Genomic DNA, 27,764 nt, shown 5'->3' with positions numbered 1-27,764 from the left:
TAGGCTTAGTACATACTACATATGGAAAATTCTTCATAAGCCCTTTTTCTGTTAAGCACGTTAAATACTTTCGGCAATATTCAGAAGACTACATAGCTGTTGAATGTTTTGAAGAAAGGGACCCCACTCCCACTCTGCAGGTTTATATACTGTTAAACCCACTTTTCAAGTATTAAAAAAAAAATCTAGTGCACTGTTCTGAGACAGCCTATTATGTTTTAAAAAATGTTAAGTACAACACGGCCAGTTTAAAATTTCATTTTCTAAGAGCTATGCCTATATTGTGTCAGCAAAACAATGAAGAGGGAAAGTTTTAACTTGACAACAATAGAGTTGTCTTTCATAAGACTATAATTTATTTCACTCATCCATCAAAACCCAGCTTTAGTATTGCAGTTCATAGACAAACTACATGGAAACAGCAGTGGTTTATGTTACCACTCTTAAGCAAGGAAGGAAAAAAACCCGACAGGAAGAGATCTTTCCTTGTCCTTGCCCCAAAGCAAGATGCAATACATACAAAGGACAGAAAAGTCTTACACAACATTCCAAATCAATGGATAAAGAAAACTCCTTGCAGTGATAGAGCAAAATTTCGCTTACGTGCTTTCAAATTAGTAAATTAGACTACCAGAGCAAGTGGTTGAAGAACAGATTACGTAGCACAGACTGCCATAATTTTAAGAACTCCACTTCCACTTTTGAAAAAAAGAAAAATTCTTGCAGCTTTAGAAATTAAAGCATTAGTAAGCACATAACAGAAACACTTTGCTCACACAGTGTGAAAAGGATTGTGAGCATCTCCCCATTAATTTCTTTTCAAAGGTAATAGAAAAAAAAAACCTCTTAATTTACTTTGGCCTTGTGGCTTTTGCCACAAGCTAAAAATCAGGTTCGAACAGCCAGCCGAATCCTGCAAAGCTTAGGGCTGAAGATAAAAGCGTCACACAATCTTGATTTGCTAGACAAAGATTATTCCTATCAGTCCCTTCAAAGGTATACAAAAATTGCTCCCGTAACTTGAAACAGTAGGTTATGAAGAAGAGTGGCAAAGGCTTTCCTTGAATAGTGAGAGGCTCTGCATTTTTCAGGTCGGTCACTTACCACACTTGCACAGAAAAACAGTTAAAATAGTTGTGGCACTGGAAATACATACAAGCCTGTTTCTCTTGCCTGAAATCTCACATAGGGGTTATTACAGCAAGATGGAGAACCAGACAGATTGCAACAATAGCTGCAGACAAAAGACAAGAAATCAAATGTGCTTCCTGATGTGTAAGATTACACTAATATACCATGTTAAAATCCTGATCTTGCAATTTCAGAATACAGCTACAAGGAACCTTCTCAGTCACCTTTTCCATTCCATTGCACAGGGAAAGTCTCCCAAGCAATTCAAGCAAGAAATAAAAGAACAAGGACCTATACCATTGCAATGATTTTCAGCAGCTTTTTTTTTTTTTAAATGTTCATCTAATGGTGCTGCAAGAGAGTAACACAGCACAGATCCTTAACCTACAAATGGTACATGAATACTGAAAGTGTGGATGCGTGTCAAAGTCCTTCTTTGAACTGCCAAATGAAGTACCACACAGTTAGTGAGACTGATACATCAGCAGCACATGAATGTTCGGAAAAGAACTTCTTAAGACCTGTCTATATGGTTTACATTTAAGATGTAGCAGATCATACAAAGAAACACTTCCTTACATGTAACTTTGTTGTAACTAACTCAAAAATATATTTTTCCTAGCAATCTCTACCACAAGCAAAAATACTCAACTGTGACTAACAAATATTCAAATCTGCAGGTCAAAACATGTTAAACTATTAGCTGGGGGGTGGAGGGAGGGAAATCTACAAAAAAAGTTTTCTATGAACAGGTAATCTATTAACAAGAAAAATGATAATTTTTTTTTTTTTTTTTAAGTCTAAGGAGCACAGCCACATAAGGTCATCTGGAAGTGAATTCTAGCAAACTGTTGGAAGGAAGAAAAGAATGAAAATTTAAATACAATAAATTGGCAAAGAATACACTAATATTACCCTATTTTATAAGGAAGATAACCAATGAGTAATGCAACTCCAGGATAACCTGACACTTTCTGAATTTTTTTAAAGCAATAAAAATAGTCAACATTGATAACTGCATTTTCTATTTTTAATACAATACTGTTTGTCCTTTAAAAGATAAAAGCCTGTTGTGTCAGGATTGTATGCACATATCTGAGACGCATTCTATTTCTTCTCAGCCTTTCCTCATCACTCTATATAATGCGTGTACATACCCTTAAGAAAAGATAAATCTGATCCTGTCATTAGGTCTGCTCTAACATACCTTCGAATACACTGAAAAAGAAAATTAAAGGCCTGGAGAACAGATCACAAACTAAATATCCATCTAAATAAGTAGCAATCAACGCAATGGAATCATAGTATTTATGCTTTAGTATTTAGCACTGAAATTTGCCTTAACTTTCTAGCCCGGACATGACATATTGAGGGAAGAGGGCCAGCAGTTTACCAGGAAGTTGAGGTGAGCCCAAATGCAACCAAAATTGTAGGCTGAATAAGAACTTGCAACTAAGACTCTTCTTAACTGTATCTGCTTAACTCATATACTTGCCAGCAACATCCTGAAAAATGTCAGAGACAGCAGAATCAAGGAAAATTACATTAAATCAACATAGCTTTTTAGAGGCTATAATATATTGGTTTACTACATCAACAAGAGACAAAAGCTTTACAGAATATATTACATTTATATAAAGTGTCAGTATTTTAAAGACAGAAAAGAGTTTTACAATATTTTTCTCTTTAATGGGTTTATTTGAAGAACTTTGTAATAAATCCCAACATTCCCACAAAGGTAAATATATAAACCTAATTTAGTGTCAATAGTAAGTATTCAAAATGACTGGAAAGGTAAGCATTATTGCCACAGTGATGTTTTCAATAGTTACAGAGCGTAACATGCACACATTCAACACTGAATACCTATAGCTTCCCCTGTAAACTCATCTGCAGTTATAAACACACATTACAGAAAAGTTACAAAACAAATTTAAATACTTCTGGAAAAAAAAATCCCCCATTCAAAAATGAACAAACAAGAAAAAAAAGAATGTTTCCTAAAAGACATAGTATCAGAAACCTATACTATGAGATACACCCTCCTCATCTTGTTCTTCCAATGGGAAGACTGTTTTCTTGTTAACTTTTCAGGAAAACAACTCCAAGGCATGTTCGATTAGAACTAATGAATTAGAAGCTTTAAAGTTGCTTCACCAGGGAAGTTCAAGTTGTTAACTTTGTTGCCAAATGTTCCCAGCTGCAGGAACGCATTAAAAAGCTTGTTAAAAAGCAAAAGTTAAGTATTTACAACCATGTACATTATTACGCCCTTTCTGAGGATCACCGAGATGCAGAATCATTTTATCCCTAATCGAACCACAGTCTAGAAGACACGGTAATTTGTGATTAAATTATATCAGCTTGAATGTTGTGTCCTTTTATGAAAATACAAACAACGCCACAATGGTTTACACAAGCAAAGTATTTGATCCTACTTCAGGATCTCCCAACTAAGAGACAAAAGTAATCCCTGAATTCAGCTTGTCAATGTCTAAAGCCAAAAGAATTTCATCTAGGGAAGAAAGAGCAACAGAGCCTCTACTGAAGTCTGTATCAAACTTTACAGATGCTCAAAGAAACCACTATCAATATATCAAGACTCAAAACCCCACTACATACTCAATAGTTACACTGAAAACAAAACCAGCCTGAACAGAGACACTGCACATTAAAGGCCACATCGTTCCTTTATCATTGGTCTTCTAGCATGAGTATTTCCAACACAAAAGGTTGTATAGAGCAGGGAAATTAACTCCTGGCCAGATAAAAAAAAATTAACAATTCTATAATTCATCATCTGTACATTAGAATCCTGCCTGCTGTAAGGATTAAAAGAATTATGACCAAAAAGATGTAATTTGTAATAAAATTTGGTGTTGTAAGACATCAATAACACCTTCTCTCTGAAGATTTTCTTCCATTAAACTCAGATGTGCCAAGCATGTGATGTGTCCCAACATTACTGACTCGTATTACTGCAAGTTCTCCTTAACATCCTACACGTTATCAAATAGTCATTTATCTTCTATATTCTTGTCTATTAGATTTTATCCAGTCAAATAGAGATGTATGTTTAGATTTGCTAAAGACCATAATCCATGATATCAACAAGCTGAAACCTTTCTCATTTGCCAGTTTCTTACAGATTTATTCAGATATTTATTACTGAATTTAACACCTTTTATTGCAATCATGCTGTAAGAAAGACTAGAATGGGAACTGCTTAAGGAACAAACCAAGCAGCAGAAACACAGCTGTATCTTAAGCTGTGCATGTAAAAAGACCTATGATTTCATATTGGCTATAAAAAGGAGAGTTACTAGAAAATTTTGCACGGTGCCTTGATTCCCTGCAACACTGATGCTATTTTTTTCCCCCCCTCCCGATGAGTGAGTTTTCAGATCTCCAACTATATTTATTTATGTTAACATTACAAACATTGTCTCACTGTCTCATTATCAGGAAAAGAGCAAAACAACATGAAATACCTACTTATACCTGTGTAAATTCTGTTTAATGCCTATAAACAAAGTTACAATCAAGTCATTTTCATTGGGAATGTAAACTCCCTGTTTGTCTATGGAGAGAGATGAACAACACCTAGTGATAGGTTAAAAGTTCATTCAATTTACATAAACAAGCAATTGCTTCATAGCAATAGGACCAGGAAGAGAGTTTCACCTGATTTTATACATTACAGCCAGGACCCTCTGGGTCACATTTCAAAAACTGAGAAGTTATCTCTATTAATATTTGAGTCTCAACCCAAAACAGTACAGAATTTTCTAAGTCTAAGGCACAAATAAAATATATTTAAAATTAAAATACTAGCTGAAAATACAAAGTTTGGCAAGTGAACAATAATATAGTGTATTAAAATGTGCATGCTATATAAAAATGACTTATTTACTAATAGTGCAGAATTCTAATCTTCTTTTGAAAAAAGCACTTTCCAAAGAAAAATGTTAAGAGTCATTAAGTTTGAAGTACAGTCTCAAATAAAAGTCTCTGTTGGTCCAGCATGAGATAGAGCCCTTAAAAAACTGTCCCAAGACTAAGGGGGCTAGAAGAGAGAAATCTATGCCCAACTGCTGTTCCAAGGCTTGTTTCAAATGCCTAAGAACAAAAGAAGAAGGTAATTCATGAACTAAACTTTGGCAGGGAACCACTCAGGTTTGTAATGCAATTTTAAGACTTGATCTTAATTTATAAAGCTCACTTGAATAGTGCGTACTGCACAGAAAGAAAAGTATGAAACCAGAAAACACTACAGGAATCCTCTTTAACCACGCTACTTTTTTTGCCCAGGATGCTTTTATATATCACAACTATCACCTGAATAGTAGTAGTAGTGGAACCATCTGTAGTTAGAGAGAGATTAGTGGCAAAATAAAATCTAACAAGGCACAACGGTCTGCTAAGAGTTAGAACACTATTTGTTCATATACATGATGAAGAAAGACCAAGATACATTTTAATCTGGTGTTATCACTGAGGAAGACTGTTATTTGCAGCAGGAAAAAGAAATTAAATACTTTTTTTGTTTGTGACAGTGAAAGTTCCAATCCTTTGGCATCAATATTTTTGTCTCCAGCAACCATCTGGAATCTTCTGACTTCCTACCACAAATGAGATAAGCACATAAATGCACAGCAAAAATAAGAAGGACTTATGTGAACTTTCCCTGAAAACAAATTTTCCTTCAAACTCAACAGCAGATCTGCACATATGGAATGGGAAAAAAATATTATCATTTGATTATAAGACTGTAAATAAAACTACCAATGGCTTTAGACCTAAAGGAAATTAGGTTAACCTTTGGAAACACAACAAACGCTTAATTCTTAGCTTTTCTTAACAGAAATCACATAAAAATGGCAGACAAAGATAAACTAATTCACAATTCTTATCAATGCCTGCACAAAGCAGTGGAGTCTCTGGAGTCTGGCACAAAAGCTTCTCCTCACCAAGCAGCATAATACAGTTCCATCCCAAAGAAACAACAGCCAAAATTTTTTCAAGGACAAGCCATGTATTTCTTCCCTTCTGCTTGAGAACAAAAACAATGCCCAACTGTTAGGTTTATGAACATCACCGGACCTCAAGCTCAAACTGAAAGACTACAGTCAGCAGATACTTCTGCTTAAGTGTCTGCTAAACTGGCAAAACAATGCTGTAAACAGATTGTCCTCTGTCCTAAAAAGAGGGATCAATGCAAAGGTCAAAGAACATACAAATAACTGACTGAATGCGTAATTTAACTTTCACGGTCACGTATTTTTGCCACCATCTTCACACTGCACAGGTCCAATTTAAGTCATTTAATAAAACAGAGGAAGACGTATTTGCTACTAATACGTTACTGCATCCATCTATGCCTAAATGTTTAAACATCTAAATGCCTACAGTCACTGCATTAACTGTACAACTAATTTATAAGCTTTCCTCTAAAGCAGTGACTGTAAATTATTTATTTGTACTCTCTGATCTTCTGGTGCTGTGCAGAACACTTAACATCAGTCCTGATTTCCTTTTAAAGGTCTTTTCTAAGGCTCCATACTAAAATGGGATTTTTATGATAATAAAGTGCTTGTAAATACACTAAAGATTGAATGGTGTGATTTTAGTGACTAATAAGCCTGCTTTAATTATTAAGCATTTCATTTTTCAGATGACACTTCCTTGCTCTGGGGCCTTACAATGGCTTCTTTAAAATAAAACTGGGGTCTCACCCCATCTCATATGGCAAAACATACAATCTTAAGAAGAGCTGCTGCTAGCCCTCTCAGCTAGTCCTCAGTGAACAGAGGACATGCAACCACCAGGGGATTAACAGAACAAACAGCAAAAAAACAATGCAAGACATTAAATTATTTCACTGCCTATCAGTGTATTTTCTTCCCTAAGTAGCTCCACAAGTTTCCATTACATACTCTTTTCCAGTTTTGCCTTTCCAAGAGTTTAACATTTTGCTTGCATTTGTGAAGTTGAATTCTTTGGGTCTTGTATATCCTTCCTCAGAAAGCCACATAAAGGACAAAGATATCTATGCAGTTTTGCCAATTTGTGTACTTGCTTTGTAATGACAAAATGTATTTTAAGAAAGAGTGCAGAGAAATGTAATTTGATGATTCTAAGCTGTATGCTCTTCAATGCAAAGAGAAGCAAACCCTAAGTTTAATAACTGGAAATCAACATGCACAGGGAGACAGCCTTCCTGGAAACATGGAACCACACTTAAACCATTTGTAGAGTGTAACTCAGGTGTTTATGCAGTCCTTCTCCACACGTGTGACTCTCAGTCTCATGAAAAAAGCCTGCATAAGCAGCAGTACCAAGTATACATAATACCAGGAAGTCATATTAGAAAACTTTTTTTTTTTTACATCATTCTTATTGAGCTCAAAGCATGACAGCTCTGTATTTGAAGGAAAAAAGAAGAACACGCTTGAGCATCAATTAATCAATCTGACAAGTACTACCTTTCATAAAAATCTTCAAGCTTCCTGAAATGCAGCTACAATGTTTTCACAAGTTTTCATCCCACAGACAGTACTGAATTCCCCTCACTCCTTTGAGGATGTACCTTTTGCACTTAGTTTTTGTTTGGCTGGATTAAGAAAAGACGACAAAATTTCTCGAGTTTGGGTCCAACCGTACACATAATTTAGTCTTTAGTAAAACTGCTTTCTATATGCTGCAGGCCAGCATTTGTTTACCATTGCAACCATTCTGTATTTTCTCTTCTGTCATGAAAGACAAACTGGTCTGTGAACTCTTCCATCAAATCCAACAGGGAAAAAAATCAACACGGATGGCAGGACCTACAAAATCTTCCAAAAGAATCTTGATGTGCTATCAGCTAACACATGAAAGTGATAAATGCACTTAGTGTATACTGAGCTAATTTCCATAAGACAGCTCACAGTCACTGCAAGAAATTAGGGCTAGCAAAATGTAGCCTCATATAAGGAACAAACTTAAGTGTTACCAGAAATCTGTCTTGAATGGATTGCTGGATATTTGGACAATGTGCACATTAATGGAAGTAGTACTGCAGAAGTGCACTAAATTTCAGCTTCTTATTATAACTATTGTTAAGTATTTTTAATATTAGCAGAATTAGCTGAGATGCCAAACACCTACAACAAGAGTTTGAGAAATACTAGCATGACACATTAAAGGATAAAAAAAAAAACTACCGAAGTGTCATTCAATTAAGTAGTTAACTAACTTATTTCAGCTTTGCACTGTTGAAAATGTTTATGGTGGATTACTTGTCACACTATATAGTAAAAGACATTAGAGAAAAATCTTCCTGTACAGACAGTTCATGAAGCTATGTGTGGATTGAAACTGAAGCAGAAATTATATTTCAAAAATTCTTAAACTCCCCACAGTCCAACAGTATTTCAGCACACTAAGCTTAACAGTGCTATCTACTTCTGGAAATTTAAACAGGTACATGAAAAGTTTTAAGGCATCGTCTTCCTTTTACATTTACATTCATGAAAATCCAGACCAACTAAAAGGTTTTAGAAAGTTTTTTATTGTTAAATTGTTTACTATATGTATAACAAAAAGTGAAAATATTTACGATGCAGTTCTAATAGCAAAGGCATGATTTGTTCCTGGAAACAAACAGAGCATCATCCTATTTTCCATGTAAATAACGGACTTCCATTAATGCTAGACCAATTGCAAATAGCAAAAAACTGACAAGCTAGACAGCTAGGTTTTTTTATTATTGCTGGGTTTTCAGTCTTGAACCCTCTTCCCTCACTGCACTGTAATGTGTATTTATAACAGAATATTTGAAAATAATTTCTGAGAGTACTAGTTTTAGAGTTCATGGGACCTAAGCTGTAAGTTAGATAATACACTATCACAAAAAACACAGCTTAGAGGAAGTAAAAAAAAAAAAAAAATGTTTTAAAGCAGGTTTTAAAGGTAAAAACAGAGCTACTTCATTACAAACCAAACAAGGCCTTCAGATCTTTCTACTACAGTGAGATATCACAGAGCATCCATTTCCTACGGCCAAGAGGGACATCTATCAAGACACCAAAGAAAAAAAAGAGTGCATTTTCCTCACCCGAAACAGATTTTTCTACTACCTTGCAAAAAGGTAGAAGTTTTTTGAACGCCCATGGACTCAGCTTCTTCCTCCAAAGAGCAGCTTTTTCACCAGGCTTCAAATAGTACTACATCACTACAAAGAGACACTAACCACAGCACATCATTATTTGATGTGGAAATGAAATTGTTAAGACTCCACATGATCTGTCTATTTAGCTACTGTGGTTCTTGAGGAACAAGGTCTTAATGGGTGATAAAGCTTTTTGGTTTAGTCTCAAACAGTTCACGAACCTGGTGGTCTTCACTGCTTCCTTAGCTTCAGCTACTCAGGTTCGATGAATAAGAATTAAATAAGAGTAAAAAAACTTTTATTTGAAATAAATGCCTATCATCATATCTATAATAATCCACTGCATTTCTTATAAGCACCAAAGCTATGTTAGCTTATGGAGAACAACAGGCAGCTCAGGCAATAAAAATAACCTATCAGATAAAGAATTGCCTCTTCTAGAGACAGTAAGAACCACCTTGTCAGGCAGGACAACATTCACATTCTTTGCACTGCAAGAAGGCATATGAGCTTGCTCAAGAAGTAAGTCAACTTCTAGGCATCAAGTCAATAATGCATACCCATTCCTCCAACAGAATACAAACGGGTATTACTTGGTTTCCCAAAGCATACAGTCATGAATACATGTACAGTCTTTCTGAGGCCTTTGTAGATGCCTAATCCTAGCCTTGGACAGCACCCCACTGTTATCCTCAAGTGCTCTGTAACAAATCTAAGTAGCAGCAGCTTTTCCCTTCAGGCTCATAATTACAATTATAATGACAAGTAGTCCCACAACAAATCCAGCCACTTCTGATAGAAGACTTCTCTTGGCTCCTTCACTTCTATAGTCCTTTTGGACAAATACAGGGCACTGCTGAACTCAGATGCAAATCATCAGCAATGTGAACACCTATATATTCATAATCTCTCCACTGTCTGCTTAGCTAGTCTAATATGCTAATATGAAATTACTGTGGCTAATACACAATATTTGCTCTCATTCTCCACTTGACAGGAAACTGAAATCTCACATTGGCAAGCTGAATCCTCTAAGCTGCTGATGCGATACCTACCTACTTATCGATTTACACAAATCGATTTAAACTAATTAGGTTTGTCCATTAATATTCAACTTTGAGGGAGGTGATGTTTTTATGATATCAGGCCAAAGAAATGCCATATGCCCTTTGGCGCTATTTTGCTATTACCTAACAAGCCCGTGGCAGAATTGGTCACTTGACTCTACATCCCTTTTGTCTGCTTCTAGATGAGTCTTTTGGCTCTATTCTGTTACTATCTAACAAGCACATTGCAGAACTGATCACTTGACTCTATTCCCCTTTGGCTGCTTTTAGATGAGTCTTTTCTTCAGTCACTTTCCTCGCTCCCACACTTCTAAACATTAGTATGAACATATAAATTAACTCAGAGCAACATATTGCCAGCAGCTACCATTGCCGCCCGATCAAAACACAGAAAGGCAAAACTATGGCTAACGAAGAAGTCAAGCCGGAGTAGCTCTGGCATCAACAAGAATCAGCTTATGGAAGGCAGCGACACATACCTACAGGACATTGAGAGGTTTGTTCTTTCTGGCTTCTTTTCTTGCCTCCTCAGGAAAAGGACAGAGAAGAAAACAGAGACAGAACCATACATGTCATAGGGAACAGCTCCTTCTTCCGCAGCTATGCTCTGGCTTCTTCACTACCTTTATCTCTCCATAGAGGAGGGGATAAACTTAAGAAATTAAACTCTGAGGATGAGTAAGGATGCCTGCCAGCCAACCATACACTCTGGACTCTGGTTCACCATATTTGAAGCTTTACAGGCTAGAACTTGGCATCTTCTTATACAAAAAAACCCACACTTATTTTTTGCTCTCTCCCTGAAATGAGAAAAAGAGCTAGACAGCAACGAAGAAAGGGAGATAGGAAAAGGAAGTCTGAGGTGCACAAACAGTAACTGAGTTTTTAATGGTAAGTCACTTCCACAGCTCGTAATTTAGGAGTCTTTACCAATGTCTTCCGTAAGACTTTCTTTAGCTCCTTTGAAGAAACAGGCACAGGACAGAATTGCCCTAAAATCAGCCCTAAACTGCAACAATATCCCAAAACAGGTAGCTAGAAGTATTTATGTAAACAGATGCTTCCTGATCTTCTAGAAGTCAGCAGCACCCCATCCCTCCTTTGATAAGAAAGGGCAATGATGCTTATGGAACACATTTGGCAATGTTTAATCTATATTTGCTTTTACAGAATTTGTAATGTGAATATTAAAAACTACACTTCATTGCAAATGCAATCTGCATTGCTAGTGATACGTCCATTTGATTCTGTTTATTTGCTTGAATTTTGGAAATAAACTTCTGTCTTCTTCAGATTAAGTTTCATCCCAACTTGTAGGTTTTGATATGAAGTTAGAAGAAACAGCTTTGAGTGTTGTGAGCTGTTAATCATAGGGTCCATGGCTGGGGGAGCAGAACAGGAGCTGCGACAGAGCTCTGATCAGCAGCCTGAGAGACAGAGGTGTAGAGAAAGCTCAGAAGCAAAATGCCAATGGAACTCCAAAAACTTGCTTCTTCACCTATCAAACAAAAGGGAAGAAACACGGTAGAAATAACCAAAGAACACCAAGCTGTTATGCAGTCTACGTACAGGGTTCATCACATTAGAGGTACTGCCTTTAATAGCACTGATGGCACCTAGAGGGAAAAGAAAACGCTTATTATATTTGAAGCACAAAAGTTCTGATTAGGAGAAAAAGTAAGATCTCTTCAATTTCCAGGCTTGCCACGCAGCAAGGAAAGCGTGGTAACAGTTTCTTTGCAGCTGTGGAGGCAAAACAAACCTGACTAGCACTTTGGGGTTTGGCCAGTTTCTCCCTGCTGGTCACTGCTTTCCAAAAAAAATGAACAGGGTGTGAAGTCAGTGGGAAAGATCCTTTGCCATTCCTTCCTTCCAAAAAATAAAAAAAATAAAAAAATAAAAATAATCAAAATATAAAGACAGCATGAAAGGGGGGATAAGCTTGCTAAGTAGTCTTGGACCAATTTGTACAATGTCCTGAATACAGGGAGTAGAAATATCCACATAGGCATAATGTTACAAAACTATCTCATACGACACACCCAACTATGGTAATGCAATCCTCGAAATTGTAAAAAGACAAGTATCAAACAGTAGTGGAGAAGTAACCTTGTCTGTGATCACACTATTCCAGGCTGCTGCCACAATACTACCTATTTTTGGTGCACACACTCCAAGAACAATCGGGGGGGGAAAGCACAAAGTGCTGGAAGCAAAAGAACTCGGGGTCTTCTGTTCCAACTGAAGCTAGATTTCACATTTCAAATACTTAAACATGGAAAAGATATCAGAGAGTAGAGAATTTTTACTGTCTGTGCTAGCATAGGCATATTCCACAGCTGAAAGTTGGACATTAGACAAAACAAGCCTTGAAATAAGATGTGGTTTAGTTTCCTAACTGCAGGAATAATTAAACATTGGCAGAGCTTTTCAGAAGAGGTGACAGACACACCATGATCTAAGGCTAAGATAAGATCAAAAATGTTTTAATTTATCTTTCAGGAAAGCTCCACAGCCTGCACATTTGGGGAAATCGCACTGGATAACCACAGTAATCCATTTTGGCTTCGGGACATACAGATCTACAAAAAGTTTCAAAGACAGGTGAAGAGAAAGGAATACTTTTGCTACTCTCAGAAAGTTTGTAGCATTACAGTTCCAAATGACTATAATAGTTAAATGATTTGGTTGTTAAGTCAGTTACCTTGTTCAAAGCTCAGGAAATACTTTCTATCCAATGCAACAATGACAAAATGTACTGTCTGGGGAACACGCAAGATCACTCTTCTTCAGGCACATCAAAATTTACAGCTGGAAATAGTCTAGTGCACTGACTGCCCTATAGAAAGGGCTCCCCCAACACAAAACTAACCAGGACTAAGGAGATTTTTCACCTTTCTCGATATTATGTACGCAGTTTGCCTGTTGGCATCAGCTGAACATTTCCCATACAATAAACATACACGCAGCAGGGGACCCTCCAGGTTTAGCAACATTTCAGTCCAACTCTTCGTCAGCAGCAGCCAAGTTAAACTTTATACACGACAAAGGGTCCACCTAACCCAAAATCCCATCTCTACAACTTGCAGTCCCTCTAGCAGCCCCCTGAACTGCTTGTTGAGATTCTGCTACTCTTTTCCCCTTCATCTCTTTATTATCCTACAAAATCACAAAGTCATGGAATCTACTCATAAATCCTCTCCTGGCCCTGGCCCTCCATAGCAAGAGGAGAGGGAAGCTTGACAGAAGTGAGGGTAAAATGCTGACAAGCATGGGGTCTATTTCTGTTCCCTCATGCTGTCACATCTCCGAGCAAAGCACCACTGGGCAGCACCCACTAGGTCCCCGGATGCCTTTAGAGCAGAGAATGCTGTTCAGGGATGCTCAGTGTCCTCTACTTTTACTTTTAACCCTCAACCTCCATCCCCCTAGACCTTCCACAATACTTCCGCTTTCCTCATATCTGTGCATTCTCCCCCTGCTTTCAGAGGAAGACATGATTCAGTTTTGTTAGGGACAGGCTAACACCCATTCCTCGTGGAAAAAGACCTATACAAAGAGCAAAGACATTTCCTACAGCCAAGTGAAGGTAAGAATCATGCATTTGCCCTGTTCTAATGTTCTCCTAGATGGTAGTTAATTTCAGCTGTTTTCCTTGGGTGGATGCAGTCTGCCTATATAATAATCATCACTAGATCCCTCCTCCAGTACTGCAACTCTGAATGCTTTTTGCATCCATTGCATCCTTTGGCAAAAAAAAAAAAAAAACATACATGTATTACCTTTTGCATGCAGATTCTCTTTTTAAGCCTGATGCCTAGCTTAATACCAGAGGAAACAGTCAGCTGCTGTTTGCTATCTACCCTCTTCATACCAATCACGGTCTTGTATACTTCCATCATAACCCCCTTAAGTCATATCTTCTAGACACTGAAGAGTCCTTTATATGAGAACTTTGACCTTTGACTTCTACCTGAAGTAGAAAATGCTAATAGAAGCACCTCTGACAAATATTAGCTATAATCCATGTGAGATCTTTCACAATAAATATCAGAATGTCTCAAACTGATTATGTAAGCATGATAAGGTAACAATTTCATGCTTATAATATGCCTCTAGATGAGGGTGATTGTCACTCCTAAGCAACAATAACTTTCACTTTAACTTTCCTTTTTTCTCCTTCAAGGTAGTCAGCAAACATATGATGATTAAGCTGATACTTTATGGAAATCCAAGTGGGCTATGTTTGACAAAGACACCCTCACTCAATGCAACTAAACTGTCACGGGATAAGAAGGACAATTCAACTATGAATTAATGACTGATTAACAGATAGGAAATAAGAATTTGGAACAACTGACCTTTTTCCCAAAAAAAGGCTGCTCACCAGTCCCACAAGGATCTGTTCGGGGATCAATACCTTCAACATTTTAAAGCAAAATCTAGCAAAGAAGCTTACCACCTACGTGACAGAGTTTGCTGACAACGCTTGAAGTTATTCAAGGTTGCAAAAGCGATGGCCAAAGATCTGAAGAAGACCTTAATGATATTGTTTAAGTGGGCTGTAAAATAGCAGATAAGATTAAATGTAGATAAATGTAAAACGATGCATAGTGTAAAAAAAAAAAATCCTAAATTTATATACACAATGACAAATTCTGGACTAGCTACTACCACTTAAAAGAGTGATGGTGGAGTTATAATAGGCAGTTCCACAAAAGTGACAACTCAATTGCTTAAAGATCATCAAGAAAAAGCAGGTAGAAGGTTAAAGAATAAAACCGAATATGCTATATGAGTACACAGGGTGTCATATGCTGAAATACTGAAGCCAGTCCTGGTTACTGTTCCCCAACCCTGTTCCTCTGATTCCAGCATCACTATCTCCAATCAGGAACACACCTGCAAAAGGTGCAAAGAAAACAGCAAGGACAATGAAAATGACAGAGTCACTTCTTTCTAAAACTCCTCTGGAAAAGTCACAAGAAAGGGATAGTAAATAAAATAAAAAGTTATCAAGCTGTAAGCCACACAGAAGAACATGGATTCTCTTTTTCACCACCTCTTCCAATACAAGAATTAACAAACAAGGCATGAAACAAGCAGGTAGAAAGTTCAAAAGCAAACAAGAAGAAGTGGGTTTTCCACACAAAATGTCTTGAAGCCTTACAACACAGCCACAGGATGTTGTGGATGCTACAAGCACACACGGCTTCAAATACTGATTGGACAAATTCATAGAAGAAAAAACCCACTGGGGGCACTAAAAACAAATATCGCCTCTAGTTCCGGAAACCTGTGAGCCACAAATTACTGGAGGCTGGGAGAGGTATTTCCTCAACGTAGATTATACTCTTCTCCAAGCATCTGCTTTTGGCAGCTCAGAGAGGCAGGATACTGGACTAGAGCAATCTTTAATGTGACCAAGTACAGTCATTTTTATGTACTTACGTAACTCATAAAAAAGTGAAAACATTAATCGTATATACATGTCAGAACTATAAGCACAGCACATTAAAGGACCAGATTTTCAAAGGCCTAAAGGTCAGTACAGTGATTAACTACTACAGTCACAGTCTGATAAGTACTTTTTCCAACATTAGAGTAGCTTAGTCTCTCCCAACCACAAACTTGTGCAAATATATGGCAAACAAACTGTGAAATCTGAATTTAATTCAGAACAGTTCCCTGCAGCTGTGCACACTGTTGCACTGGTACAGCTGAGGGCATACTACAGACTTGGAAACAAGGCAGAAACTTAAATCAGAAGTGACCCCAAAGGAAATATTTGTCAAGCTACAAGCTGCATCAGTGGAAATGGAGCATCATGCTGTCTTTTGCATCTCAGAAGGCCCTTTCCACCACATCCACACTACCAACTCCTGATGTTTAAATAAATACTGAATTATTGATATTAAAGACAGAAATGCTGTGAGTAGGCTTACTTGTCCTGTTTATTAAATTTGCCCAACATAGCTATTTATTTCCAGTTGCTTACTGCATTTACAAAACTTCCACCACCTCAAATGGAAGACAAAAGGAGAGAGGGGATGAGATGTTCTCCTTGGAAATTTGGGGGGCATCTTGCACAGGCTGAGTATAAGTTTTCTTAATTTTAGCTGTAAAACTCCATCACACTTAATACTTGCCAGCACACAAAGATCTGTTCCTACAAGTCATATCAGCTCTTAGTCAGAGCACCCAACCTAAAAACAAACTGGCAGTATCTCTCATTAAAAAACCTTGTGCATCTCAAATACTGGCATTTCTGAACTGGCAGCCTTTCTTGTTTTGGTGAAGCTTCCTGAGTGTTCCATACATTATATGGTACATAGTGTGTTCTGTATGCATGATTTGTAAAAAGTTCAGTTCACAGCTACCAAGGAATGGTAATAATTGCCTCTAATTTCCATGTTACTATCATATACAATATGCCAATACACAGTAAACCAAACACCTTGGTATTGCATTCCATAGCTCTACTAACCACTATTTTAATGGACAGTTGGGAATAAACTAAGTCACCTCTTCTGCTTTTAGATTTTTTTTTTTTTGCCTGAATAAGGATATTAGTGTTCTTTAATTGTTTCAGGAAGTGATAAGCATCAAAAGCAGCAGCACCTCTTAACCACCTGGCTTAACAAGGCACTAGAGAGTAAAATAAAAGATTAAAAAAAAAAAAAAGAGTGCTCTTCTTCCAGGGCCCAGTCTGGGAAATCTATAGTCAAGATTACCGTCAAAGCCAAAAAACAGGTCTCCTATAACTGAAGGCAATGTAATGCAGCTTTTCTAGAAAAACCTAAGAAATTATAAAAAATAAAGTAAACCTTTGCATCTAAAACAATGACATAAACCTGACACCTTTTTGACAAGAAAAGTCAAAGAACCTAGTTTTTCACTTTTCTCCTAAAAATGGCAAAACAAAGCAATGAATTACTGTATACTGGAAGTCTTCATAGTTGTGATACTTTCTCCTTCTCTTTAAAAAAAAAAAAAAAGCAGCAATAATTGTCATCTACATTTTTAACCTGCTAAGTCTCACGCCCCCATTTTTCTGTCTTGTAAAACTAGGAATATCAAAACACACCAAAACAAAGTTTAAGATCTCTTGGGTCTCTCATCCCTGTAACCTTAAGTAGCAATCAGTAGATCCCTTTTTTGTGGGAGTGAAAGACATAAAATTGGACACGTTGAACTTACGCACTCTCACTTTTAGCAAGCCAATGCATTTTTGAAACACCTGCAAAGGTATGTTTCCTAAATAAAGCACTCCTTGCATTCAGAATTAAGACCAAAAAAAAGGCTGGAAAAAGCATCATCGTTAACATCACAATTAGGAGTGACCTACAGAAGGTTACTAGCAAGAAGTATTCTGTAATTATTAATACCAGCAAGCATATAACACAAACTAGATTTCACTGCATCCTCCCTCGCTTCTTCACTGGCATGCAGGCAGGACTGCTGGCACCACGACGACTGCCCCACCACTCACTCAACGCCATGCCGTCAGAACACTGACACACCACCACTCCATTTCTGACCACCGAATCTAGCCTTTCCTCTTCTGGGGGCACCCACCTGAGAAAGCGTATGTAACGTGAAAGGATGCTCGGAGGATGCAGTCTCAACAAGCGCCGCCGCACGCAGCCTCCCCCCGGGCCGACCCCTCCCGCCGAGCGCAGCACCCCACCTCTCCCCGACGCTCGGCCTCCAGCCACCCCCCGGCCACTCTCCCCCCGCCCGGGCCAGGCGCACCCTGCCCCGCGACTGCGGCAGCCGCAGCCCGGGCGGGCGCGGAGGGCGGCACGGCCGGGCGCCCCCACCCGCCACGGTCCCCCGCCACGCGGGGCGCGCGTCTCCATGCCAACGGCCGCCACCGGCCCGGCAGGCCCCCCCCCGGCCGCACGCCCCGGCTTTACCCTCTCCAGCGCCTCCCGGCAAGGCGCCCCTGCGGCCCTGGCGTCCTCCGGCTCCTTCCTGCCGCCGCCCCCCAGAAGGGTGGCTCTCCGCTCCGCCGCGCTGGCGGCCACCGCCCGCCCAGGCTCCCTCCGCGGCGGTGGCGCCGCCGCTTTGTCCCCCCGGGAGCGGCCCTTCCTCATCGCGGCGGCTTCTCCTCAGCGGCGGCTGCGGCACGACTCGGGCCCCCGCGGCGGGGAGCCGGCCATGGCCGGCGAGAGTCACGGAGAGCCGGGGCGGCGCCGCCGCCACCGTCGCCGCCACCACCTGCGCGCGGGGCGGAGGGACATGCCCACCCGCCGCCGCCGCTCCCGCTGCCCGCCTGTCAGGGAGCGCGGGCGCAGCGGCTGCCGCGGCACCGCCCCCCCCCGCGCGCCCGGCCGCCCGCCCGCCCGCCGCTGCCTATCGCGAGAGCACCGGCCTCGCGGCGGGGAAGAGGCGCGAGACTTGGGGGGAGGGAAGGAGAGGAGCGCGCGAGACTTGTCACGAGGGGCGGGCGGGAGGTGCGAGGCGGGAAGGGGCGCGGGGCACTCTGGGAAGGCGGCGGGCGCCGCTGAGGGGCCGGCGGCCCGGCGGGTGGGCAGCAGGGTGTCTTCGCTAGCCCTGCGCGGCTCCCTGCCCCGCTGCCGATGAGAACACTCACAGAAAGGAGGAATAAACCAGGGCGGGGACCACACCGGTCTGGCAGTGTGGTTCCTGGTAGGGCTGCCCAGGCAAGTGATGCCTCGGGCTGCAAAGGCTGTGCTTCCATGCCAGGAGAGGAGGAACAGGCCTGCTCGTTGCGGTCGCAGAAGGAGGCTCAGAGGTGTAGGCTGAGGATGCACAATGCAGTAGTGTCTCCCAGGGGTGAGGGCAGCATTTGCACCCATCATTATCATCCGGGATCAGCTCAGGTGTCCAGCAGCAACTGGCTTCCCTGTCACAGAATCACAGAATCACTAAGGTTGGAAAAGACCTGTAAGATCATCAAGTCCAACCATCAACCCAACCCCACCATGCCCATTAAACCATGTCCCACAGTGCCACGTCTACACGTTACTTGAACACCTCCAGGGATGGTGACTCCACCACCTCCCTGGGCAGCTTATTCCAGTGTCTCACCACTCTCTCAGTAAAATTTTTCCTAATATCCAGCCTAAATCTCCCCTGGCACAACTTGAGGCCATTTCCTCTAGTCCTATCACTGGTTACTTGGGAGAAGAGACCAACACCCACCTCTCTACAACCTCCTTTCAGGTAGTTGCAGAGAGCGATAAGGTCTCCCCTCAGCCTCCTCTTCTCCAGGCTGAACAACCCCAGTTCCGTCAGCCGCTCGTCACAAGACTTGTGCTCCAGACCCCTCACCAGCTTCGTCGCCCTTCTCTGGACACGCTCCAGCACCTCAATGTCCTTCTTGTAGTGAGGGGCCCAAAACTGAACACAGGATTCAAGGTGCGGCCTCACCAGTGCCAAGTACAGGGGCACAATCACCTCCCTACTCCTGCTGGCCACACTATTTCTGATACAGGCCAGGATGCTGTTGGCCTTCTTGGCCACCTGGGCACACTGCTGGCTCATATTCAGCCGGCTGTCAACCAACCGAGATCCTTTTCTGTGGGGCAGCTTTCCAGCCACTCGTCCCCAAGCCTGTAGTGTTGCATGGGGTTGTTGTGACCTAAGTGCAGGACCCGGCACTTGGCCCTGTTGAACCTCATACCATTGGCCTCGAACCTCGTACAATTGGCCTCGAAATAAACTCTTAATTGCCCCTAAAAAAGTAAGGTGAGCGCAGGACCTTTTCTGTGGTGTCACCAGAGGTAAGTAGCATTTGGGAAAAGGCCACACTTCTTTGCTCCAAGAGGCCCACCGGCTCCTGCAAGGTGACACGGTGGGAGCCAAGCCTCAGCCCCCCGCCCAGTGCTCAGGTGACTGGAGCCTCTCTCGGCAGCCCCAGCCCTCTGCAAGAACACCAAGCTGCCGAGCTGCAGGAAAACATTTACCAGCTGTGCCATCAAGTGCTACAGCCCACTTTTTTATGGAGCAGATGAAGATGGAGTTCATCGTCTCCTCAGTAGAAAAGACAAACCTACAGAGATTCGTTACCTCAAGGAGTAATCAGAGCATATATCATCATCTTGTGTTTCATCTCAATAATTCACACCCTCTCAGCATTTTTGTCTTTGCAAATTATTTCCTGAGGGTATAAGTTACCAGTTTCTGCATTCATTTTTCACAAAAGCAACTTCAAAGTTGTCCTTTTTTTTCACTATTACATAGTCAGGAACCTTGCTACTGCTGCAGAAAAAACAATTCTTTCTCCCTTTTTACCAAGCTGAAAAGGTTTATACATCTTCAACCAGGAAATCTGATTTTATAAATTTTTTGTTCATTTTGTACAAACAAAGACAACAAAAATACACTTTCAAAAGATTTATTGATGTAGACGAGCGGGAGCATTTTAAAATAATTGTTAAGAATATTTAAATTCTTGCTGAAAACTATTTCAGGATTCTGGATTAGTCACAGAGATCTTTTTCCATTGCAATTGTATATGATAGAGATGGACAACCATGTGGAATTTCCCAGCTGGGAATCCTGCCCTAACTAAATGTAAATAATGCAAATTTATGGAATCTTGGCATCCATGATAATGTGAGTCTATTAGGATGGCAGAGTGCCTCGTCATAATTTGGCTGGATCTTTGCCCTGTTGCAACATAGATGCCAATTAGTTATTTGTTGGTTATGGCCTGTGGGACACCTTGCACTGGCTCACACCTGTTCTCTTCGTGTGCCAAAAAAAGAATTCATGAATACGGGAAGAAAAGTCACAATGAGAATTTGAATAACAGTGCCTGCCTTTGAAACGTATTAAAAACAAATCTTCAGTTGTTAGTTTTAGATAGAATTGCAAATAATTGTCTTCTGGTTCAGTATTTTACTCAGAACAATTTAAAAATCTTTTTGATCACTCCAAATCAAAACGCTGCTAGGGGGTTAATAGAACATTTTACTTGTGAAAAGATTGTGTTCGGTTTGCTTCTGCATTATTTCCTTTCCTGTTTAATGTCTGTTTAGTATTTTGGACTCAAGATGTCTTTCCAATATTTTTTAAACAAAAGAACAGTGAGGTTTCATGTTGAAGGAACAGGAAAAATACTGCTCATTTTACTGATTCTCCCCTATTTTTTCCATTTAAACTTATCACTGAATATGACCTGAATCTGCAGACCAGTCTGAGTGACCTGATTTTTCTTTTCCGTACAAGCTAGTTTTCTGAACTTTTCTTTTCCAACTTTAAATAAAAGTGAACGAACCATGAGAGGCTTGGCAGGGAAAATGAGGCAGAGCGTGGTGTGATGCCATACCTTTCCTCATGGTGTTTGTCTCCAGAAATATCCTGTCACATCCAAAAAAGATAGAAGAGTAATTAATAAAGGTTTATAAAGGGGCTTATTCTTACTTTACCCAGACTGACTAACATGGAGCAAAAGCGGGGGACCACAGAGGGCCTGTGTAGCTCACTGCTACTCAGCTAATACTCAGTTAATTCTGTTTCTCTTTGCAGTTCCAGATACTTTCTTTCCCTGGCTTCCACCTTCTGTTTTCTCCATATAAAGATGGTCTCATCATGCCCTTCCTATTTAGAAGGTAGCTGGAATGATGCTATCCAGAAAGAGTTCCCTTCCATTCTTCTCTAGCTGGTTTAAGGGGTCTTTGGTAAGGCAGAACACAGAGCCTAGTCCAGCTTATTCCATAATGTTTTCTGAAATGACATAAATCCATCTGCAGCATTTTTATGACTGCTGAGCACACAGCTACAGGAATAATTCCTGGAGCTGGAATAGATATATACAGCTTGAAGCTGTGAGGTTAAAACCTTTTTATTCCAAACAGAATAGAAAATCCTAAATAGTAGATGTTATTAGGATGCTGGTGAGCAAGAGAATTTCCTTTACAAAATGAAATACTTAACTTGATCATTTGAATTCCTATTAAATTCGAACATTTAGCAAAACCGGTGCAGCACAAAACCCAGCTGATCACCTGTTTTCACTGTTTCCAGGGCAGAACTGCATCACTAATGCCACCAAACAAGTATATTGCTAAGGCTTGTCATTTGTCATTCTGCTCACACTATACACATAGTCTTCACTCTCAGTATTTCTGCTCTGTATGAGACGGAGGAAATGGCTTTAGTTGTTCTACATGTTAAGCTGTCACGCACCTTCTGTTCGTGACCCAGTTCTAATGGTATTCACAGAGAAGTTTTGGTCTTTACACTGGAATACTAATGTTTGGCAATTGGCAATGTGCAGTCAGCCCTGAAGATGGCACAGTACTTTGGGATGTTGTACTATACCTGCATAGAATGTCAGCAATGACAAGTAATTACACAGGCTGCACATGATCACCATGACTCCTGGCTATTTCCCTAACTTCACCCCTGTGACTACATTCTTTTTTCAAGACTCACCAAAAAAACCCAGTGTGACACAGCTAAAGAATACCAGTTATGAGCAAAATAAAAAATAAGGGTAAAAGAGTAGTTACATGAACTGCAGGAAGAGTGAGATTTGCTAGGAAAAGCTTTGACTAAGACTAATCAATTACCTTTTATAGAATGATGCATCATTTTGTTCAGCAAAAAGCAAGACACCAATCCCAGCTCTGCCAGGCTAGCCAAGCAAAGCACAAGCCAAGCCTGCACAGCTGAGAACTGCAGCCACAGAGTACAGCTCCCACCACCAGCACTGAGCTCCAGGGAAATGGTCAGAAATGCAGGATTTTCCAAAAGAATGCAGGAGAATTAGTAAGTCTGGGACCTTGACACAATCTAGGCAAAATTTATTCATGATCTGAATCTAATGAGGTCTGCTATTTGATAAGTTCTGCATTAGACATTTGTGTAATTAATAAAAATACTCGTAGTTCCATGAGGACTTTTTACAGGAAGGATATATACACTCATGTTTCAGGGCACAAGCTAAGCATTGAATTAAGGAGAATTAGGAAGAAATTTCTTACAGGCAAGTTATTCCATGAAAGTATGTTATACAGTATATTACTCCAGTGCATCTTCACTGGAAGCTACTACTATTAGTCAGTCTCAGGTACAGAATAATGAAGTAAACCAACTGACAACCTGTTCCAGGATGGCAATTACTAGATCGAACAAAAGTCCAGTCCTAACTGGATATGATTTGCTTTCCAATTATTATTTTCTTTCTTTATATACCACAAAGGACATTTATCCTTGTTTGCAGTGATGCAGTATGTCAAAGTGACAGCTTTGCGCTGCTGTACTAGATACTGTATTTACATCTGATAAGGAAGTAGAAGATATAAATATGCAAATATATATCAGGAGTTAAAAGTATGGCTGAGAGGTTTAGGGAGAGCTTAGCGCAATAGCTAAATTAACAGCACTTCTTAGCAACAAAAGCTCATCAAGCACATTATAGCTTTAAAGAGACAGAAAGAGACCAGTGAATATGCTGCTTTCACTGTCAGCTCGGACTTGATTGTGCAGCAATTGCCACAGTTGAGCGGTTACCCCTAGGTGTTAACAGAGTAGAGATTACATATGCATATAAATATGTATATTTGTATGTATTTCTGAAACGTCCAGGAGGGGAAGCACGTGGGGAATGGGGAGATGCTGGCCAGCAGGAGTAGCATCAGATCCTAACTGTTGTCACCGTCTCTTTGGGCACCCAAAGAAAGATGAGTTTTAAGGAGGGCTAGGGCAAAGATCACATGTAGCTTTATTGCTGCTTATAAAAATGCCTCCCAAGTATGAGATAACACATTCAAGAAAGCAAACCATGGAAATCCAAAAGCTGTGCAGTGGAGGCTGGCACCAGGATACTTCAAGAGACTTAACGTGTCTGTATTGAAAGAGAACAGACAGAAAGGGTGTAGATAAACTGAGAAGCGAGTTGGAAGTGAAAGCAGTTTTTGATTGATACAGCAGAGAGGGGAGCCATTTGAGGGATGCAGAGAGAGAGGGGACAATGTAAAGAAAGGTATTGGGAAAAAATACCTTTTCTATGAGTGTTGTGGTCAATTTTCTAACCACACATTCATCACAGGACAATGAGTCAAGCTATCTAGAACTAATATGACATGTATGGGAGTCATTCCTCAGAGATGTCTGTAGAGACACTACAGTGTCCTCCTTAAAATTCATCCCTGTTGTGATACAAACAGGAAAAGCTCAGCAATGATTAATCTGGTGGTTTCCAGTCACTACCTTTTAATATGTTGACCAGTATGATCTCAGTGTTACCTTGTGCTTGCATTTTTTGTTTTCTTTATAGACCTGTTGGCTCTTTATTTTGATTACAAGGTGTTCAACATAACAATTAAAAAAAACCCAGAATGCTGACACAATGGGGCTTGGAGGTTGGCAGTTCTGACTTCACGTACTGCCAGTCCTACCCTCCCCTATTTGTCTGTCATTGTGATATACCACCCTTTTCCTCACAGCAACACAACTCATCTACAGCTGTGCTATAAACCGAACAGGGAACTTGATTTGACTAGAAACACTGGAGGCAGGGGGAAGTGCTGGATTTCTTTTTGCTGGATCAATTCCCCCACCTGGTTGGGTGCACAACCCCATCTGGGTTGTGCCAGCACGATGGAGGAAGAGGGGCAGTACAGGATGAGGGCAGAAAGGGGGCTGTGGGACATGGCCATCCATAATGCAGTATTGGCATCAAATACTTCAAAACACTACATCACAATTTTCCACAGGGACATCTAGGCATTATCTCTATACAAATAATAAATACCCATAATAAAAGTGTAAATGACAAAAAATGGTATTCGTACTCCCCTAAGAAGAAATTCATCATTCATAAGTGATTGTAGAAAATTCAAATATTAATAGTCTAAATTAGAAACAAGATTGCAGTTGGTTAATTCTGAAGTATAGGTCAAGCTGGACCCAGATTTTCTTTATCACTTGTGAGAGCCCACATCACACCACACAGTCAGTAGCTATCTAAACCAAAGCCCATTCTTTGTAGAAAAAATAACAATAATTTAGTGGTTCAAAAACTCACAGTAACAGACTAGCAGAATGTGAAAGGCAAATGAAAGACTAGGGCAAAGGAAGAGCATTCAGTTATGCTTTCAAGAGGTGCTTTCAACTCAGTAATAAGCTAAAATAAGTAGGTTTTTGTCCCCTTCAATTTTGAAAAACCTAACATGGGGCTTAAAATAACATTTTTACAATGATAATTTTGTTGTTTGGGTTGTGATTGCTTTTTAAACCTACTCTTCATTAAAATATCTGCTTTTTTTTTCCCCACTGACTCATTCTCTTGGTTATATAAAATTACTGGTGCTTTTGTCATTCCTGTGCCCTGTTGGAGAACTAGCTCAGCAGCATTTGTGTACTCAAATAAAGCAAGGAAGCCTTACTTTGTGCCATGATTTATTCCTCACACAGACAAAATAAAAGGAGAAAACCCAGCCCCACCAAAGTGAACAGAAACAAAGCACACCTTAAATTCAGTAGTGTTAAGATTTGACCTCAGCTTTTTTTCCAGAGTCAGGAGTGCCAGACTGGGTCCATCTGGAGTGTCTCCTTTGGCATTCAGCTTGACTTGTGACATGATACATTCAGCAGAGAGGCTTGTGAATATGAACTTTTGGTTCTGATGTCTAACATGATGAAAGTCAAGGATATATACTTCACTGATCGTCAAATAATGTGCCCTTGTTGCAACTTTAAATGCAGTTCTGCAAAGGAGCTTCAGGAATGACACTAAATTAGATAACAACCTGTGATCCTGATTACATTTCTTTTTACAGTTAATGAGAAAAACATGTCCAACTTCTGAGCGTGCAGGCTCACACTGAGATACAAGGAACAAACAGATTAATTTCATTAGCACACATTGCCATCTAGAATAAAGCTGTAACAAGCCAAATGCTCTAATTTACGCTCCTGAAACTCTGTCTCCCTCCAGTCACACTGTCATTACACTTTCAGGATGCCAAGAAGGGAAATGGATCTGGCAATTGTCACTGGTTGAAAGTGCAAACAATTTTTCCCTTAACCACATCAGCTTTGCAGAGTTAACAAGAATATAAAACCGTAAAAGCTTACTTCAGTCATTAAAGAGATCTGACTCACAAAAAAGGAATCACTATGTTGAGTTAGGAGATGTCAGTTGACATAGTTACTAAACTGATTGCCAGAACCTGGGAAGTTAGCAACTAGCTTTATTTTTAAAACATATTTTTCCCTAATTTTCTGCTAATGACTCTTGCCAGAAGGAAGTTGCTCAGGTAGATGGCTCTTGAGACCTAGTGTAGCAGTGTTTGTGGTTTTGGAATAGATGCATACTTTTACTAGCATTATAGGCCACTATCAATTAGATCATCAGATGATAATAATAATAATAATTCAATGTTGTGGTGCCCGTATTGCTGTCTGTGGCGATCTCTTAACATCACGCATGCTTTAACTTTTTCTCTTAACATCATGCATGCTTTAACTCTAGCTCTTGAAAAGATGAATAGAAGTTACAGGGCACTGATATTAAAGTTAAACAGCAGTAGGAGTCTTAGAAATACAGGAACATCACTGAGTTCAATTTTAGCAAATAAAAAGAAATGACCCATTCAAGTATGGGAAGGGGTAAGAAACTTCCTTTAATGGATTTCTCAGTATAAGACATCACACGAAATAACTAGCCAGAGAATAACTAGCCAGAACTAGCCAGAAAAAAGAATCAAGATTCACTTCTCAGGTGATGAAGATGTATAGCTGAGATCTCTAAAAGCTCCTTAGCCTGCGCCTGCTTACATGTATTGCTAACCAAAGCCAAGTCTGAGAAATCATAAACATATGACAATTTTCCTTCCTGCTGCTAGAAATTCTGCCTAATCTCCCAGCAAGTGGTCCCATTTGGCTCATACTCAAAGCCTGAAAGAGATACCAGTTTCCTATAGCTTAATATAATTTGTATGTCAGTTCAGTGAACAGAGGCATTACAAAAAACCTCCTGGCATCCTTACACCTTTACAAGCGTGCATATATTTTACGCAAACTGAGCAGTAAGGCACAGAGCATGTACTATTTCTGTGCTTTTTACCAGGCTGGCTAGCCCATCCACCCATCACAATGTTGAAAGTGAGCGTTCATGTTGTACAGTGGTCTTTATTTTGCATGAATACACAGATCCAAGTGCCGAGCAGCATGCACGAGTCCTTTACATTACAAATCAGCAAGGATCTCCATTAATTTCAGCCAACAAGGGATCAAGCCACATGAGGTAAAGGCGTGGGTAATAAGCCATTAGATTTACTTCAGTTTCTCCTATAGTTACTTTATGCCTTTTAAAAGTTGCCTTAATTAAATTCATTCTTTAAACTTGTCTTAATTAAATTCATTCTGGAACATAAAAATCACTCCGTTTCCACTGATCTGGAAATGGCTCTTTTTAGGCCAGCAACACT

At 40.0% G+C, this 27,764-nt stretch overlaps 1 protein-coding gene across 1 annotated transcript in view; it reads right to left on the bottom strand.

Moving 5' to 3' along the window:
- Positions 1-18,449, bottom strand: part of MAST2 (microtubule associated serine/threonine kinase 2) — a 198,370-nt gene extending 179,921 nt beyond the window's left edge. The window contains exon 1 of the mRNA XM_059821971.1: positions 18,270-18,449. Coding sequence (XP_059677954.1) covers positions 18,270-18,449 — 180 coding nt within the window. The remainder of the gene's footprint in view (positions 1-18,269) is intronic.
- Between the last annotated feature and the right edge of the window lie 9,315 nt (positions 18,450-27,764).

The sequence above is a fragment of the Gavia stellata genome, chromosome 10 (assembly GCF_030936135.1).
Source record: "Gavia stellata isolate bGavSte3 chromosome 10, bGavSte3.hap2, whole genome shotgun sequence".
NCBI lineage: Eukaryota > Metazoa > Chordata > Aves > Gaviiformes > Gaviidae > Gavia > Gavia stellata.
The sequence above is the reverse complement of the archived record's forward strand: the minus strand, read 5'-3'. Positions and strand labels throughout refer to the sequence as shown.